The sequence below is a fragment of the Rhinoderma darwinii genome, chromosome 6 (genome assembly GCF_050947455.1).
Source record: "Rhinoderma darwinii isolate aRhiDar2 chromosome 6, aRhiDar2.hap1, whole genome shotgun sequence".
NCBI lineage: Eukaryota > Metazoa > Chordata > Amphibia > Anura > Rhinodermatidae > Rhinoderma > Rhinoderma darwinii.
Genome location: NC_134692.1, coordinates 36823856 through 36843777, shown reverse-complemented (window position 1 = coordinate 36843777; position 19922 = coordinate 36823856). Strand labels below are relative to the sequence as shown.

Genomic DNA, 19922 nt, shown 5'->3' with positions numbered 1-19922 from the left:
GGCGCACTACAAAACACCCCCACATGTTCTGTCTTCAGTGCCTGAACCGCCGCTCATTAGTGCAGCGCCGCCCGCATCACCTCGTGCTGACCGCGTGCGGGGCGGGGCAATGGTTGTATTACACAGCCGCAGTCCCACTCTATAAAGGCAGAGATCAAAGAAACCTCTCATCTCCGCCGCTATTCCCCTGAATGCTGCGATCAAAGCTGACTGCAGCATTCAGGGGAAAATAAGAAGGGGGGATGCCCCTTGGATCACGTCACAGGAATCCCTGTGACGCGATTGAGGGACATACCATATATGGGCAGACAGCCCAAGGTCCAATGAAGGACCCCAGGGCTGTCTTACCATATTTCCTGTTAGGGCATACTCAGGTCTGTCCTAACAACTGCCTGTGTACTATCCGTATATAGATATATACCAGTACATTAAAGTTTCAAAAAGAAAGTAAAAACATAAAGTAATGTTAAATTAAAAAAAAAATACACATACACCTTTTTTACAAAACACATTAAAATTAGTCTCAATACATAAAATATACACATTCATTATTGGCGCGGCTGTAATAACCTGCACAACAATTTTTTTGCATCATTTATGATGTGTACGTTGTAAAAAATAAAATAAAAACTTCTTTCACTTATTAATGTGAGGCACGAGGTATTATGAATTTTGAACCTCCATGTGCCTCACATTAATAGTAATTAACCCCATCATGTACCTTACACATTAACCCTTTATAATTGAGGAACATGATGGGGTTAATTACTATTAATGTGAGGCACATGGAGGTTAAATTTACCATCACACCTCGCGCCTCACATAAGAAATGGAAGAACTGTTTTTTTTTTTTATTACTGTTGGCAAAGTATCGCTTTGTTATCGAAATCGCAATACTACACAAAGCATCGGTACCGAAGTCTAAATTCTGGTATCGTGACATCCCTCCACTGGAGGAGGCATTATACAATGGGGGGGGGGGGGTAATAATTGGGTCAAAAGTGATGATATCTGAAGGGAGGGGAGAAATTATACATGGGGAGGGGTAGAGGAAGGAGAGAGTATACCTGGGTAGGGGGAGAAAGCTTATACCGGAGGCATAGTTAGCAACAGTCCTGAATTTGCAGGGACTGTCCTGAATCTAAAGAGGCAGTCCCGGCAAATTACTGTCCCAGACGTGTCTCAGCCACTGCCATATTCAATTGTATCTGCGTCCACAGGATGCAGATACAATTGAATACTATGGCAGAGCAGGAAAGTATCAGCTTCCTGCTCTGCCATTCACCCATCCAGGAGCGAAATCCCCAGCCAGAGAGTTGCCGACACTCTGGTCGGGGATTTCTCTCCTAGAGGTAGCCCCTGAGGTCACTGTCCATATATGGACAGTGAGGTCAGGGTCTCCTCCTGGACTGGAATCCCCTGTAGAGAGTGCCACACACTCCCCTGTAGTCAGCGCCGAACATACCCCCTGTAGATAGCGCCACACACACACTCCCCTGTAGATAGTGTCACACACTGCCCCCTGTAGATAGCACCACACAATCCCATGTAGATAGCGCCACACAATCCCATGTAGATAGCGCCACACCCACCCTGTAGATAGCGCCACACACCCCCCCTGTAGATAGCGCCTCACCCACCCCTGCAGATAGCGCCACACACAGCCCCCTGTAGATAGCGCTACACACAGATAACGTGTGTGCAGCGTGTGAAGAGAATGCAAAAGCATCATCCAGACATGCCCGTGGCGGTGGGAGATCTTAGGGACTACATTTTGGTGAGTGACTCTGCTGTGTATAGGGCTTCAGTGCAATGATTTTTGTTTATATTGCCCTCCTACACCCTGACAGATTCTACATACACACACACACACACACACACACACACACATACACACACACTCACTTTCCCTTTTTGCCCCCCACAGAGCCGCTGTCTCTTGTCTCTTCCTTGTCACTCCACAGAGCCCCTGTGAGGTTGCGTCTCCCCCCTGGCTACCACTGCTACCTTCAGTTCTCCCAGCCCTGGCACTTAGTTTCTCCCCTTTGCCCTCCGACACCCACCTCCTGTCTCTGCCCTGCTCCTCCAAAGAGTTTTCTTTTTAATGTGCCCTACCTCCCGCCCCTTTACATTTCACCCCCCCTCCTAATAACGAGGGGGGCGGGGGCCCAGACTCATTGGCAGTATGGGGCCCAGAAATTCCTGATGGCAGCCCTGCGGGACGTTACATGTTTTCCATCTGAACGCTACAGCTGATGTGGCAGATATTAATATATGACATATTACAATTTGGAATTGTTTGGGAATAACCTCAATTCCAAGCCGTAGTAACCCAAGTTCCGGCGTGAGGTTGATATTTTGAGTTGTAATCTCATTTAGTAGTGCGCTAATAGATTGCCAAAAGATTAATAATAAAGGACATTCCCAAAATATGTGAAGTATGGATCCCAAATGGTTACAACCTCTCCAACATTGGGGCGATGCATCACTATATATTCTGGAAAGTTTATACGGAGTGAGATACCATCTATAGAATATTTTATAATATAATTCTTGATGATTAGTACAGGAAGAGGACTTGAGAGATGGAGAACGCTCTTAACCACTGGTCTCTTGAAAATTGGCCGTTCAGATCTCTATGCCATTTAGATATATGTATTTGATTTTCAAAGGTAAGTGATTGGGAACCAATCTGATAAAACGTGTGAATACCTTTAATTGTTTTTAATTGGTTATTTAAGTACGTAGAAGCCGGCATAGGTAGGGAGAGTAATGGATATGGAATCTCTCTCATAATCGTTCTTATCTGCAGAAATTTGTAGAATTGAGTTTTATCTAGTTTGTATCTGAATGATAAGTCAGAGAAGCAACAGAGATTATTTTCCACATATAGATCATCTATATATGTTACGCCTGCGTTTATCCAGCTGTTTATGTCTAGATCTGGAAGAAAGTCATTCAAGATTTGAAATGGGATTTTCTCTATTTTGGTAGGCATATCAGAACTGTTGTTTCATTGGAAATTCAAGTATCTACTAAAAAAGACCTGTCAGAAGAGGTGACAGGTCCTCCTTAACTAGGATGACCATTACAGTACAATAAATCCTAAAACGCCCAAAATAGCAATTGAATATCAATAAATACAAAATTAATACAATTAAAAACCAATACATAGGTTCTAAACCCTGCATCTTTGGGTATTTGCGGACTTTTGGTTGTACTCCATCTCTCCCCTCTTACTATTTTAGACCCAACATTTAAGTTCTAATTAAATATACAGGGCTATAATAGGGGCTCGCAGGGACAGGTTGGTGGTCGGCTTTCCCCCTTTAGGCAGGTGCTCTTATAGGGTAGGGTGGTTCTAGGGTGCACTAGGGTGGTTTGTAATGTATTATACTGTAATTGTCATCCTAGTTTTAAACTACCAATATAGTTTAGACTTTAGGCTTGTTTTTCAGCCAATGTAAGAGTATTGAAAATGATTTTCATCTGTCTTGGTATGAACATCCCCATAAATGTATTATGCTCCTATCACAAGGTTGAGACAACTTCCACCGCATCCGTAACACTCTCTTTAGACGCGTGTCATTAAGCTGTACAAACATTAAAGAGATACACTATAAATTGACTGTACAAATGCCATTGTAATCTACTGGAATTTTTTGTTAAAAAATAATATTTGTTCTCATCATGCGACATTTTGTATCGGTATGTTGATGTCATAGTTCAGATATTGTATTCTTTTCTTTGCAAGGTCAGTGAACACTGAGTCATCCCCGTCACTTCTACTTCTCATCTAGATTGATGTATTCAGTGGGATACTGACTTTACATGACATGGTGACAAGTGTCATTGTGCTGATATTCTCTTTTTACTTTCAGAAGTGGCTCGGCTCTGTCTCAGCTCTACGGAACGTCTGCCACCTTGGAGCATCATCATTTTAACCATGCTGTCATGATTCTTCAGAGCGAGGTACACAGATAATTGGGAAGTTGGGACACGTTTCATAGAAATAAATTGTAAGTTGTATTTGCCCCAGTCATGAACTTGTGAACCAGCCAGCATTCAGGGATCTGGGATTACATTACATTTCTGGTAATATTATGTGTAGTCTAAGAAAACACAACGTCACACTATTATCGTTGTTAAATTAAATGGATTGTCCGGAAAAAAACACTTTTCAGATTTGTGTGGATCCAGCAGATGAGACTTCTACTAATTCCAACCCCTCAATGGAGAGAAGGTAGCACATGCAAGAGAATTCTGCATTGAACTAATTATGAGATACAGAAACTTCTATACGAGAACTCCAAGAGATCTCAAACGCCTATGCATCCTATGTAAAATGACGTTGGATGTGTAATGTCTCCCGGCAGGCCTGCCGTCAGGAATTTTTGGGCCCCATACAGCTGAGGAGTCTTGCCCCCCTCCTCCATTACATGTTGGCAGAGGCTCTGTGGGAGTAAATGATACAAGATGGCAGGTGCTCTGTGGGGGGAGCATGGGGCAGGCTCTGTTGGGGGTATTTAGTTAGGACAGGGATGAGATAAAACCTGGCAGGGCCTTTGTCGGTGATAGAGGGTGGCAGGAGCTCTGTCAAGGGACAAGGGAGACACTAGGAAACAGGGCTCTGTGGGGGCAGGAGAACGAACCATGTCAGGGGCTGAAGGGCAGGCAGGGCAGAGACAGTAGGTAGGCAGGGGCTCTGTCGGGGGAAAAGGGGTAGACATTAAGTGGAAGGAGGAGTGGGCAAAGAGGGCATATGTGACCTGGAAGAGGCTCTGCGGAGAGGCAGGGGGCACAGTAGGTTGACAGTGGCTGGCAGCAGCTCTGTGGGGCAGCATATAAGCCAACAGTCCTGAATTTGCCAGAACTGTCCCGAATTTACAGAGACAGTCCCGGCAAATTACTGTTCTGGGATGTGCCCCGGCAACTGTCGCATTCAATTGTATCTACGTCCTCCGGACGCAGATACAATTGAATACTATGGCAGAGCAGGAAACTATCAGTTTCCTGCTCTGCCATTCACTTCTCCAGGTGCGGAATCCCCAGCCAGAGCGTTGCCGATGCTCTGGCTAGTGATTCCGCTCATAGAGGGAGCCCCAACGTCACTGTCCATATAACAGGGGTGGCCGTTTGGCATCATCTACAGGGGGGGCCATTTGGCATCATCTACAGGGGGGCTGTGTGGCATCTACAGGGGGCTGTGTGGGATCATCTACAAGTGGACTGTGAGGCAGTATCTACAGAGGGCACTGTGGCAGTATCTACAGAGGGCACTGTGGCAGTATCTACAGAGGGCACTGTGGTATTACCTGCAGAGGGCACTGTGGTCCTATCTAAAAAGGAGATGTGTGGCAGTATCTGCAGGGGGCACTATGGCATAATCTACAGGGGGCGATGTGGCGCTAACTACAGGGGGCACTGTGACATTAGCTGCAGGAAGCAGTCCGTGGAAATATCTGCAGGAAGCAGTATGTGACAATATCTACTGGGGGGCAGCATGGAGTACCATCTACAAGGTGCACTGAGTGTGGCACTATCTACGCTGGTTTTTACACTGCCAGTAGTGGCCAGCACATATCGCCTAGCCCTAGTGATAAAATGAGACATCACCTGCCTGTAAACAATCGGATAACAAAAAGGATACTGGCCACCATAGTATTTGTCAGCCAAACTTGTTCAGACATTTTTGTTTTTATATTTGTATGCAGAAATCCTGGGTAGAAAGTCATGGCCACTAGCCACACCAACCAGATAAGCCACGTCTCTATAAAACACACCCATCAAAGATGCCACACCCTAAGTGGAAAACATTTTCAAATGTTGGCAACTATGGGGTAGTAGTGGGAGGCAAATTAAAAAAAATCATTGCACTTAAGCTGCTGCTGGCTGGACAGAACACAGACCGGCATAGTCTTCAGTGACTGGCTCTGCTGCTGGCTGGACAGAACACTGACAGGCATCATCTTCAGTACCTCCCTACCACAGTCACTCACCACTCTGCTGCTTCTAACTGGCTCTGCTGCTTCTGACTGGCTCTGCTGCTGGACGCCTCTGAGGTCTCCCGCCACCGTGGCCGGCCTGTTCCCTCACCATGCCTAATGGAACTGCTTCATCATATTGGCACTGAGGAGCTGATTGTTCCCCAAGCACAGGAGTCCCTTAAATGCTGTCAGCTTTTCTGGGTGCTGATGCCATTACTGCTTATAATGAGAGACTTCGGTAAAAGAGCTGGACACTGATGGGCATGCAACCAGTGTATCAAAAATGAAGAAATGCTCCATATTACAGGAAATCTTAGAGGAATTCATTCTTTACACTGATGATCTGATGGATTATGAAGCCAAACCGATGATCACTCACATGGGATACCTCTAGTGCTTCAAATTCTATGTAGGCAGGAAGTATAGGAACAGTCTTCAAGCTATATCATACAAGGCATAGGTTCCCTTTCAGCTTTGATATACACAAATCAATCTTTTTCACATATGATGACGAGACCAGGAGAGAATGAATTACTGGTTACAACCTCTAATAGAGATTTCAGATGCTGCTCAGATGAGAGATGTATTTTTTTTAATCTATTTGTATAATATTAAGATGGTTGAACAGAGCCTCGTTTTTCTTTCAGTACGTAAAATTGGGTTTATCTGATACATTTACATTTTCACATATTCAATTTGTGTCTACATCTGAACAATCCACAAATGCTTTCCACCTCTGATCCACCAGATGGCAGTAAAGCATCTTGTATTTATTTTTCCTACTTCTCCGTTTATTTGACAATGTATACTGCACGATGTACAAAAGTATGTGAACACCCTCCTAATTATTGAGTTCAGGTATTTCATCCACACCCATTGCAAACAGGTGTAAAAAAAATCAAGCACACAGCCATGCAATCCCCATAAATAAGCTTTGCTAGTAGTATGGGTCGCATTGAAGAGCTCAGTGACTTTAAACGTGGCACTGTCAGAGGATGCCAACTTTGCCACGTTTCAGTTTGTGAAATATTTGGTCTGCTATATCTGCCCCAGTCACCTGTGTTATTATTGTGAAGTGGAAGCATCTTGGAGTCACAACAGCTCAGCCACAGTGGTAGACCACGCAAACTCACAGAGCCGAGTGGTAAAGTGCGTGGCATGCAAAAATCCCCTATACTCTGCTGTTTTAATCACTACAGAGTTCTTGCCTTTAGAAGTGACATCAGCACAAGAACTGTGCATCGGGAGCTTTATGAAATGGTTTTCCATGGTCGAGCAACTGCACAAAAGTCCTAGATCACCATGCACAATGCCAAGTGTCGGCTGGAGTGGTGTGAAGCACGCCGCCACTGGAACCGCCGCAGTGAAAACGTGGTCTCTGCAGTGCTGAATCATGTTACACTATCTGGCAGTCTGATGGATAAATCTGGGCTCGGCGGATGCCAGGAGAATGCTACCTACCAGAATGCATACTGCCTATTGTGAAATTTGGTGGAGGGGTAATGTTCTAGGGATGATTTTCAGGGTTTGGGCGAGGCTTCTTACTTCTAGAGAAGGGTAATATTAAAGAGGTTGTCCAGGCACGGGCAACTGATGACCTATCCACAGGATAGGTCATCAGTATATAAATGGTGGGGGTCCGACACCCGGACCCCGCACCGATCAGCTGCTCAGGCTGCCTTTGGGGCACCGGATGTCCATGCCGGAAGCAGTTGGCTCTGGTCACAGAATAGCGGCCGAGCTGCAGTATTGCAGCTCTGCTCCTATTCAAGTAAATAGGAGCAAAGCTGCTATTCTGCAGCACGGCTGCTATGCAATGTACAAAGCCAACTGCTTCCTGCTCCGAATACTCAATACCCTGCATAACATCTGGCAGCTGATTGGTGTGGGTTCGGGTGTCGGACACCCACCGATCATATACTGATGACCTATCCTGTGCATGGATCATCAGTTTTCCGTGCCTGGACAACCCCTTTAATGCTTCAGCATAAAAAGACATCTGACCTAATTGTATGCTTTCAACCTTATGACGGGTATCCGGTATCACCACCATTCTACCAATCATCTCTCAAACATTTATGGCAAAACCTATGAATATACCATAAATGTCTCACAAACTACTGTAAAAATGTTACCGGTAGTTGCCTAGTTGTACACTAGATGGCAATGTTTAAATACTGAACATACCTATTGTCTTCATGCTGCTTGCAGTTACCTTAGTTGCACACTAGATGGCACTTTAGATTGAAAATAAAACAAAAGCAGTAATCTTTGCCAGTATCTAGTACAGTGTAATGATCGATGATTTAGTTTACATAAAATACACTTATGAATAAACCCTTGCAGTTTATTTACTCTGTAGATTATTTACCCGTGAAATAAGGTCATAGTTTAGTGGCATTAAAGCTAAACCTTAATAGGCATGTGTATATTTAATATATCAATGTCATTTTCTACATATTAAAATAAAATCGCCTATGACAATGCACAGGGCCCATGTGCGCCCCTGTATAAGCATATTGTGGTAGGACCGAGAGTCATTTCTATGTTTTATGTGTAATATAAACTGGCCATATAGAATCATTTTGGTATTTTTATGAATATTATGTAATATCAGTGAATCATTCTGGTTTGTTTAATGAGTACTTTAAAAAAAAGATTACAGCAATACACATTTACATAAAATCCACTGCACGACTATATGGTGCTGTCACTATAACAAGTAAGGTACCCAGCACTCCATTAATTTTATATGATACATTTTCCATACTCCATCATTTAACGCACCACATTTACTATGTAGCAGAAAACCATTGCTAATCGCTGAATAGCCCCATTTATTATATCCTGAATGTAAAAGATTTATGAAAAACACTAGAAACAGGAGTCATGCACTATTGTAATACAATTTGCCAATGGCATAGAAAAATAATTTTTATTGGACAATACAAAATACATAAAGTTAAAAAAGACTACAAATCTGAAGACTGTACACCTCCCAAGTGATGAGGATGAACCTAAAGGAACCGCTCCTTGTATGGCAGTTGCAGGAGGGAAGAGCTTAACTAACAGATAGCAAATACTAACTAGGACTAAGGCAGAGAATACAAAAAAGTAATACTCGGTATAAAAGTTAGGGTATGCAAATGTAAGTAAGTACCAGCATACATACAGCCAGAGTCACAAAAGTAAACGAAGGTAAATATTGTGAATGGATTCCAAACTGAGCAAAACAGTATGTGCTCTCAAAGAATCCTCACAAAAATAGACAAAGTCTTCCCAGAATATTATCGCCACAAGAAAGGAGCAGGTAAATATGTACAGCACAGCATAGAGTGTTACTAACCCATATGGTTCCTGTAGTTCAGTATCTTCCAGAGTACAGAGAGACCCCTTGGGGTCTCTCTGTACTCTGGAAGATACTGAACTACAGGAACCATATGGGTTAGTAACACTCTATGCTGTGCTGTACATATTTACCTGCTCCTTTCTTGTGGCGATAATATTCTGGGAAGACTTTGTCTATTTTTGTGAGGATTCTTTGAGAGCACATACTGTTTTGCTCAGTTTGGAATCCATTCACAATATTTACCTTCGTTTACTTTTGTGACTCTGGCTGTATGTATGCTGGTACTTACTTACATTTGCATACCCCAACTTTTATACCGAGTATTACTTTTTTGTATTCTCTGCCTTAGTCCTAGTTAGTATTTGCTATCTGTTAGTTAAGCTCTTCCCTCCTGCAACTGCCATACAAGGAGCGGTTCCTTTAGGTTCATCCTCATCACTTGGGAGGTGTACAGTCTTCAGATTTGTAGTCTTTTTTAACTTTATGTATTTTGTATTGTCCAATAAAAATTATTTTTCTATGCCATTGGCAAATTGTATTACAATAGTGCATGACTCCTGTTTCTAGTGTTTTTCATAATTATCTTGGAGTTTCTATTCTGACAAAGGGAGGTTTAAATCCGCACATGCTGGTGACCTAGCCCTCATAACCATTTTCCTGTTGAGACATATGTTTATATGTAAAAGATTTAGTAGACTGCCCCAATAGAGAATTATTTGCTTGAGTATATGTTCTGCAATTACCCAATAATCATTGTTTCCGATTGGTTGTTTAGCCTTTTGTAGTTTATTCATGCTGTTCTAGGAATCCACTCTTCCTGCACGGACTTCATGGTGAGCTTACTGTAGAGCTGCAGTGTAAAGCATGGGGGTTGGACATACTGTAGCTTCTGATAAGACAAACTTCCATTAGATAATGCAGCCAATCTGCTGTCACTGATCAGAGCCAAAAAGCAGCCAGAACTGAAGGTAATGAATACAGTTTGTTCCCCCAGGAGACAGGTGCGGTCAGAAGTCTGTGTTATCATCCTCTCCCCCATTGAAATAAACATGTATGCCCGGTCCTGTGTGCATGTTTATGGGGGAGTCAGGAGAGATCGCTGTTGGCTGAACAAGTCCACATTATATTTTTTCTAGGGCAATTCAGAAGAACAAAAGTTAAACCGACACCTGCCGAGTATGGGGTGGGCTCAGCCCGTTAGCCGCTCCATACTCCCTCATGGTGGCTGTGACGTACAGTTACGTCACATGTCACCAAGGGGTTGAAGCTGACTATATTAAAAACAGGGTTGCTACCAACAAGTGCCAGACTGGAGTTTAGCCATGGCACCTTTTTCCTGGGGAAGTTTGAGGAATTGAAGAACTACTTTGTATTTTTTTCTGTAGGAGCAGTGTGACATTTCTATGGATTGCCCCTTGTCCCATCTCCTAGTTTAGGGAGGATCACTTTTGAAATCAGACAATTGACTTGTCACGGTCGTTCCCTCCTTTCTTCTAGGTTCTCCAGGACTTTAACACTAATGCCCTATATTCTTAGTTGCAGCTATAAGCAATAATTTTACTGGGTAGATCCTATTACTGTGCGTCAACCTGGGATCTATAACAATAATTATTGCTGTGTCAGATGCTATGTTCACACGGAGTATTTTGCCGAGTTTTTTGACGCGGAAACCGCGTCGCAAAACTCGGCAGAAACGGCCCGAGAACGCCTCCCATTGATTTCAATGGGAGGCGTCGGCGTCTTTTTCCCGCGAGCAGTAAAACTGCCTCGCGGGAAAAAGAAGCGACATGCCCTATCTTCGGGCGCTTCCGCCTCTGACCTCCCATTGACTTCAATGGGAGGCAGAGAAAGCGTATTTTGCGCTGTTTTATGCCCGCGGCGCTCAATGGCCACGGGCGAAAAACTGCGCGAAAATCGGCCCGAAAATCGGCGTGCAGGGAGAGGAATATCTGCCTCAAAGTTCCAAACTGAATTTTGAGGCAGATATTCCTCCCCCAAAATACTCAGTGTGAACACAGTGTAACCTTTGTTCTGCTTTCGTGCAAATTTTCAGTAACTAAGACCAGAAACTGTAAAACTAGAGACAGTAGTTCAATGCTTTAACCCCTTCAGGACCACGCTCATTTTGGCCCATCTGACGTGTCATTATGTTAACTTTTTGGAATGCTTTTACCTATCCAAGCGATTCTGAGATTGTTTTCTTGTGACATATTGGACTTTATGGTAGTGGAAAAATGTGGTCGATAAATTCATTGCTTATCTGTGAAAAACACAGAAATTACACAGAAAATGTGCAGAAATTATGACTTTTCTAAATTTAAATGTATCCATTTGTAAAACAGATAGTAATACCACCCATAATAGTTACTAATTAACATTTCTCATATGTCTGCTTTATGTTTGCATTGTTTTTTTCGAACGTCCTTTTATTTTTCTAGGATGTTACAAGGCTTAGGAGGAAACTTTAGGAGTCTCACATTTCCAAGAAAATTTCAAAAGGAAATTTTTTCAGAGACCAGTTCAGTTCTGAAGTGACTTTGAGGGGCCCATATATTTGAAACCCTTAAACACCATATTTTTTAAAAAAAAATGCCCCCTCAAAGTATTTAAAACCGCATTCAAAAAGTGTTTTAACCCTTCAGGTGTTTCACAGGAATTAAAGCAAAGTAGAGGTGAAATTTACAAATTTCTTTTTTTTTTGCCAAAATTAATTTGGAATACGTTTTTTTCTGTAACACAGAAACTTTTACCAGAGGAACACAACTCAATATTTATTGCCCAGATTCTGCAGTTTTAGGAAATATCCCACATGTGGCTCTAGTTTGCTAATGGACTGAGGCACCGGCCTCAGAAGCAAAGGAGCACCCAGTGGATTTTGGGGCCTCCTTTTTTTAGAATATATTTGAGGCACCATGTCCGGTTTGAAGATGTCTTGTGGTGCCGAAACAGTGGAACCCTCCCCCCCCAAAGTGACCCCGTTTTGGAAATGTATCTAGGGATATAGTTAGCATTTTGACCCCACAGGTTTTTTTGCTGAATTTATTGGAATTAGTCTGTGAAGATGAAAATCTACTACTTTTTTTTCTCAAAAACATAGAATTTTCAAATTTTTACAAGGAATAAAAGAGAAAAAGCACTCCAACATTGGTAAAGCAATTTCTCCCAATTACGGCAATACTCCATATATGGTAATAAACTGCTGTTTAAACCCACGGCAGGGCTCAGAAGGGAAGAAGCACCATTTGGATTTTGGAGCGCAGATTTTGCTGGAATGGTGCCATTCGCATTTGCAACGCACTGGAGAAGTGACTCCATTTTGGAAACTACACCTCTCAGGGCATTCATCTAGGGGTGTAGTGAGCATTTTGACCACACAGGTGTTTCATAGATGTTATTAGAATTAGGCATTTATCATTTGCCTGGACATATGACAGGGCTCAGAATTGAAGGGCACCATGTGCATTTAGTCTAATTTGGTGATTTTCACAGCATTGGCCCACAATTGCAGGGTTCTGAGGTCAAATAGTAAAACAAACCCCCAAGTAATGACCTCTATTTTGGAAACTGCACCCCTCAAGCCATTTTTAAGGGGTGTAGTGAGCATTTTGACCCCACAGTTTTTTATTTATTTATTAGAAATGAACACTCAGCGGATGGTGCAAAGTGAAAATTGCAATTTTCCACTGATATGTAATTTTAGTGCCCAATATGTGGTGCTCAGTATGTACCACTGCAGACAAATATCTCATAAACTGTTAAGTGGGGTCTCTGCGGACGTAAACGGCTGTTTGGGCAAACTGTAGGGCTCAGAAGGGAGGGAGCGCCATTTGGCTTTTGGAGCGCAGATTTAGCTTGGTAGTAGTTCTGTTTGGGGTATTGCTGGTATTTCAGTTTACAATGTGGGGGCGTATGTAATCTGTGCAGAGTTTACCAGGGTATAATAAGAGGGTATAATAATGCGGTAAATAAATAAATTGCAAATATGTGGCCGGTGTCGCACTTTTAGAATGCTCTGCACATTTTGCATCGCCATATTTTTTTTATCACTTTTTATGTCATTTTTTGGCAAGCAAGGTGACCAAACGAGCAATTCTGACAATGTTTTTTATTCTTTTTTTTTTTACGCCGTGCACTATAAATGACATATTTACTTTATTCTGCGGGTCAATATGATTGTGGCGATGCCATATATATAGTTTTTTTTTAGATTATACAGCGTTTGCACAATAAAATCAATTTTAAATAATTTATTTTTCAGATCACCATATTCTGAGAGCCATATGTTTTTATTTTTCTGTCAAAAAAGCTGTGGGAGGGCTTCTTTTTGTGGGACGGGCTGTAGTTTGTATTGATACAATTTTGGGACAATGCAACATTTTGATCACTTTTTATTCCATGTTTTGGGAGGGGTAGTGAACAAAAAACAGAGAATCTCGAATTGTTTTTTATTTTATTTTTTTACGGTCTTCACTGTGCAGGGAAAATAACATGATATCGTTATAGTTTGGGTCATTACGGACGTGGCGATACCAAATATGTGTACTTAAATGTTTTCCGTTTTTTCCTATAATAAAAAGACTTATTATGGGAAAAAAGGCAGTTATATTTTTTACCTTGAAGCTTTTTTACATTTTTATTAACTTTCTTAACTTTTTTTTTTATCCCACTAGGGGACTTGTAGGCATGAAGCCCTGATCGATATTCTAATATACTGCACTATCTACATAGTGCAGTGTATTAGAGCTATCATTTATTCACTGACGGCAAGCCTATTAGACTTTACCTGGGGGTGGGACCTAATAGGCTTCCATACTAGGCAGACCAGGAGGCCAATGTTAGGCCTCCGATTGCCATAGCAACCATCGGCACCTCCGCAGGTCCCGATCATTGTCCTAGCAACCATTGGGTGCGATCTAACCACCTAGATGCAGCGATCGCTTTTGATCGCTGCATCTAAGGGGTTAATCGGTAGGATTGGAGGCTAGCTCCGGTCCTGGCCGTTACAGCGGGATGTCAGCTTTAATATACAGCTGACACCCGCGGATGATGGCACAGGCTCAGCTTCTGAGCCATGTTCTTGGCCCTGATAGTAAGCCTTTTAGGCCCCGTGTGCACACTTGCGTTAATTGTCGTATCTGCGCTGTCCTGTTTGGCAGGGCAGGGGCAACCATTGGATCAAAAAGGCACTCACACTGATTAGCCTGTGTGGGATGTAGATGTCTGGTCTTACGACTTTGTGATACATGATGGACGCGAACTCTAAAGCAAAATTAATTAAACCAAATAATGAGAAATAAATACACAAAATGCTTTAATTGGTTGATACATTTAGACAACTTTATTAAAAATCACAACTCGGACACCCACAGTTCTAATTGTGATTCTTTAGTTGTGTCTACAATGTATGTGTTTATATCAGTAATCAGGTCAATAGTTCTGAAAAAAACACTGAAAATGAGAAACCCTCGACTCACGAAGAGTCATCCTTGAGAATTCAGGAGAGGAAACCCCCTGTGGAGGAAACCTCTAGGGAACCATGGCTGAACATTTGCCCTTCCCTTAGGCTTAGAAAGTTAATGCCATCATGTAACTTCACATAGTTTTAAATTAATTTGTACATTTTACCATATTAACGTTGACGTAGATAATACAAATAGACTATAAATACAGACATACAGGGTAAACAGTTCAATAAACAGCATTAATAAACAGTCATACAGTACTAAACAAGTTATGGGGAAATGCGGCCTCCCCAGGTCACATATATAGAGCTAGTACTGGATATGAGGGAGATCTGGCCGTGATAGCGGTCACCCCTTTATCACTAGACTTATTTTGGCTGATCTGATTGGCTAGGCAAATGTCTCGTTCCTCCCTCACAACTCCAGGTCTAAAGGGCCTTTTACACCGTTGATTGGCGCCCGTTTGCTCCTGTCACACGGCGCTATGGATGGTGACGAGCGCTCGTTACTCCGATCGCTTGTCCCCATACCTTTTCATCATGTTGGCAGTGCGTCTCCCTGTTTACACAGGGGAATGTGCTGCCGACAATGATATTTTACTTTTTTAAAACTAAACGATTGGCAGATGATCGAGCGTTTGCTCATTCATCTGCTGATCGTTCCCCTGTTTACACAGCGCAATTATAGGCAACGAGCGATCTATGAACGCTTGTCTGCCCGATAGTTGCCCAGTATAAACCCCCTTTACTCTCCGGAATATGAAAACGTAAAGATGCTTCTGGAACAAAAGATTATACACAACAGCACCCATTAAAACCAATAGGTCGTTAATGTAATACACATTTGAGACAGGTCCTCCAGAGCAATCATTGGTGAAGGGGCTTCACTGCTAAAACCTCCCAAATTACATCAAAGCCTTAAAGAGGCTCTGTCACCAGATTTTGCAGCCCCTATCTGCTATTGCAGCAGATAGGCGCTGCAATGTAGATTACAGTAACGTTTTTATTTTTAAAAAACAAGCATTTTTGGCCAAGTTATGACCATTTTTGTAGTTATGCAAATGAGGCTTGCAAAAGTCCAAGTGGGTATGTTTAAAAGTAAAAGTCCAACTGGGCGTGTATTATGTGCGTACATCGGGGCGTTTTTAATACTTTTACTAGCTGGGCGTTGTGTATAGAAGTATCATCCACTTCTCTTCAGAACGCCCAGCTTCTGCCAGATCACGCTGTGACGTCACTCACAGGTCCTGCATCGTGTCAGACGAGCGAGGACACATCGGCACCAAAGGCTACAGATGATTCTGCAGCAGCATCGGCGTTAGCAGGTAAGTCGATGTAGCTACTTACCTGCAAACGCTGATGCTGCTGCAGAATCAACTGTAGCCTCTGGTGCCGATGTGTCTGACACGATGCAGGACCTGTGAGTGACGTCACAGATCTGCACTGCCAGAAGCTGGGCGTTGTGAAGAGAAGTGGATGATACTTCTCGTCAGAACGCCCAGCTAGTAAAAGTATTAAAAACGCCCCGATGTACGCACATAATACACGCCCACTTGGAATTTTACTTTTAAACACACCCACTTGGACTTTTGCAAGCCTCATTTGCATAACTACAAAAATGGTCATAACTTGGCCAAAAATGCTAGTTTTTTAAAAATAAAAACGTTACTGTAATCTACATTGCAGCGCCGATCTGCTGCAATAGCAGATAGGGGCTGCAAAATCTGGTGACAGAGCCTCTTTAAGGTTGATCTGCCATGAGAGAATAAAGCTTTTGTTCCCTTTAATAAGGTATCTGTTAAATGGTCTCAGTTACAGGGGTCTGTCCTGGTGACAAATTTCCTTTTCAAATATTTGGTGATCAGTATGAACATCAAGACCACCAGTCGGGCAGCACAACTAAAGGAGAACGGAGACTGATGCAGCATGCGAAAAAAAATATACCTTGTTTGTCTCTCAGGAGTGTCATGAAACACTTCTGCAGTGGTCAGCGAGCTCGGCATTTCAGATAATAGTTGACTTTTTATCTGTGTTTTTATTTATTTGTGATGTGAATACACAGAACTTGTTGACAATGGCTTGACCCTTTAGTGAAGATATTATCTTCGTTATATTGGATAATTCCAGCAGGGGGCGGTAATATTCTCACTGCACAGTGCAGGAAAGAGTCCGCATTGGAGCATGAAGAAGAGACCGGAACAGAGGCCAGTGTGTAGCTGAATTATAGGGTCACTGGGCAGAGGGGTCTTTTCAAGCTTCTTAGCCCCAATGCTAAATCTGTAACATGGCCCTAACCATCAATGTTCCATTTCTAACATTGGTTTGTCTACTTATGGAGTAGAGGGTCCATGTGTGACTGCTACCTTTGCACCCCCTATAGCTACACCCCTGACACTGGGCACTGTAGGCATTATTTATCTGGGCAAAATGTGTCACTGTGCGCACTAAATGGTTACTGTAGGCATTGTTTATGTGGACAAAGCATGGAACTCTGTACTATGTGTGCAATGTTACAGTATTATTGTACTGTATGGCACTATTTATCCGGGGACTGTATAGCACTATCAATTTAGTAGTGACACGGCACAGGATACAATGCTTTTTCTGCATAGGACAGCATATTCTTAGTATCCTGGCATGGTGCATGATTGTAGAGAAGTTGGAATACGGCATTGCATATCGGATCATAACAAGGCTTCAGAACAACTAACTCTAAAGTTTTGAGGTCCCAGGACAGTGGCAACCCAGGGGGCTCCTTGACCTCCAATTATAATCTCTCCCAGTTATAATCTAACATACAGGGAAAAGTGGGAAATATTTGTGACGTTTGTCAATATTAAAGTATTTCTAGGGAATATGCCTAAAGTTTAGCAGGGATGCAAATCCCACATCTGAGTGGTGCTAGTGCTAGTCTATGTGGGACTGGGATAGCATTACCTCACCAGTGGATAGGATTCTAAAAGTCCATCTTCAGCTATGCCGATCAGGTACATATCCACATGTGAAAAACTGCCACCAAATAATCTTCTTCCATCCTTTTAAAAAAAACTTTTGCCATGTCAGAAGTTTTGATTGGTGGGGGTCCAAGCACTGAGACCCCCATGATCGCTAAAACTAAGTGGCAGATGCTTAGTTTCTGATCGGCTTTCCTCGGAAATCCGAGTAAGCGTTGTGCGGACTCATAGACTTTTTATTAAGCTCGTACACCGCTCCAAGGAAAGCGGAAAAAAGCCAATCAGAAATGAAGTGGCACAGCACTCACCTGTGCGTTTCTGCCCCTCTGTTTTAACAATCGGTGGGGACCACCACCGATCAAAACTTCTGGCATTTCACTATAAAAGTTTAGTTACACTTTAAATAAGGTTTATAGAAGGAATCTGCCTAAGAAGGTGACTTCAAAAACAATGAGGCCTTAATATATCAAGGGGAAAGTTCACGACTAATGATTATAAGTATTATTTTACTGAAAGAGAAGTGAATGCCTGGATCATACGAAGGGGAAAAAAACCGCGAGTCTACTCTCAACCAGGTCGAAACACAGATCTACTGTATATTAAGACAAAAATAATAAATAATTAACAAGTGGCAAACTGGATGGACCACTTTGGTCTTTTCGTGACATCAATTTCAGTTTAAAGGGCAGTGTCAGCTGAATGCCACAAGGGGTCAGTATTTTAAAGAACACGAGTTTCGGATTGCATTGAAAGTCAATGGTCTCTAATATTGTATTAGAATATTCAGCAATGGTATTATGTACAGGAGCTTTATATTTTCTTTATTTGTAGATTTCTTATTATGTCTTCCACTTCCTACCACATTACATACTGTTTAATCATAGGAGAAATCTTTTGTTTCCATTCTCAGCTTTAGACTCATGAACATCCCATTTATGCAAAACCGCTTCAGGGAATCAAATGGCTGAGAGTTGTTTAGTGCAAATGTTCCAATTGATTTAAAACAGCGACACTGCCACCACGGGCTGATAAAAGTAGGAATTTACATAGATAGCAGTGGGAGCAATGCATCACACAAATAAGAAGCTAATAGGACAATACATTAGTCTGTTGGGATGCGGTGTTAAACCGACACTTAAAGAAATGATGTGTTTTACGGCTAATCGGATATGTATTCCCAGTATGAAGAGCTGCGTTCCTAATGAAGTGTCAGTGCTGGACTGGTGTCAGCATCTGGGCAGGAGCCAAAGACCTAGGCAGCAGCTAGGGACCTACGAGCTGGATGTAAAGCCTAATGTTCTACTGCAACCGTTATCATGGGACCAGCGAGCTTATGGGGCAGCAAGACCCCGTAGGTGCATATTGGGAAATCACATCGCCATATTTTTTTTTAAATAAAAGTACCTATTAAACTATCTACTGACTTCAAGGCTTCTCTAGCTGCAGATATCTCTTATTATATGGACTCAACCTTTTTATTCTGTCAGTGTATCAACTGCAGTCAAGTAGAATCATCTTACGAGACCAGGACCCAATGGAAGTAGGTGAAACTGAGATAGCAGTACTGTACGTCACTGAGTCATCTGTAAGATTTTGTATCTCTGTTACACAGAAGCGTAATTTAAAGGTCCTCGGACCCAGTGCAAAATCTGTCACAGGGCACCGCACTTACCATGTGCCATTTATATTACTCATGTGGCGTAGGGGCCAGGGCCGGGGTGCGACTGCTACCTCTGCACCCCAGTACTCTAGTTAATCAGTGATGTTTTTGAGAAAATCAAAGTTAGTTGGCTCCATATGAAATTGGCCTTTGTGTGTATGTGTATGAGATAGGGAAATTCGATTGTGAGCCCTATTGGGGACAGGGATTGATGTGTGTGATGTCTGTACAACGCTGCAGATTATGTTGGTGCTTTATAAAGGAACAGGAAATAAATAGAATAAACATCAAGGTGTATTCAACGCAACTTATACCTTTTACATCTGCTTTGAATCTTCTGACATGTCGCTATAAAACTTTCAGAAGATAGAAAATGTGCACATAAGGGCAGGATCGCACATGCATTTTTGATGCATTTTTTTTGGCTCAGTTATTTTAAACCAAAGACAGAAGTGGATCCAAAATAAAGGAAAGGTATAAAGACGAGACTCATGCAACTCCTTTCTTGTGT

At 42.3% G+C, this 19922-nt stretch overlaps 1 protein-coding gene across 1 annotated transcript in view; it reads left to right on the top strand.

The window, feature by feature from the left end:
- PDE11A (phosphodiesterase 11A) overlaps positions 1–19922 on the top strand; it is a 374654-nt gene that overhangs the window by 276257 nt on the left and 78475 nt on the right. Inside the window, exon 14 of the mRNA XM_075829512.1 lies at positions 3882–3972. Within this exon, the coding sequence (XP_075685627.1) occupies positions 3882–3972 (91 nt within the window). The remainder of the gene's footprint in view (positions 1–3881; positions 3973–19922) is intronic.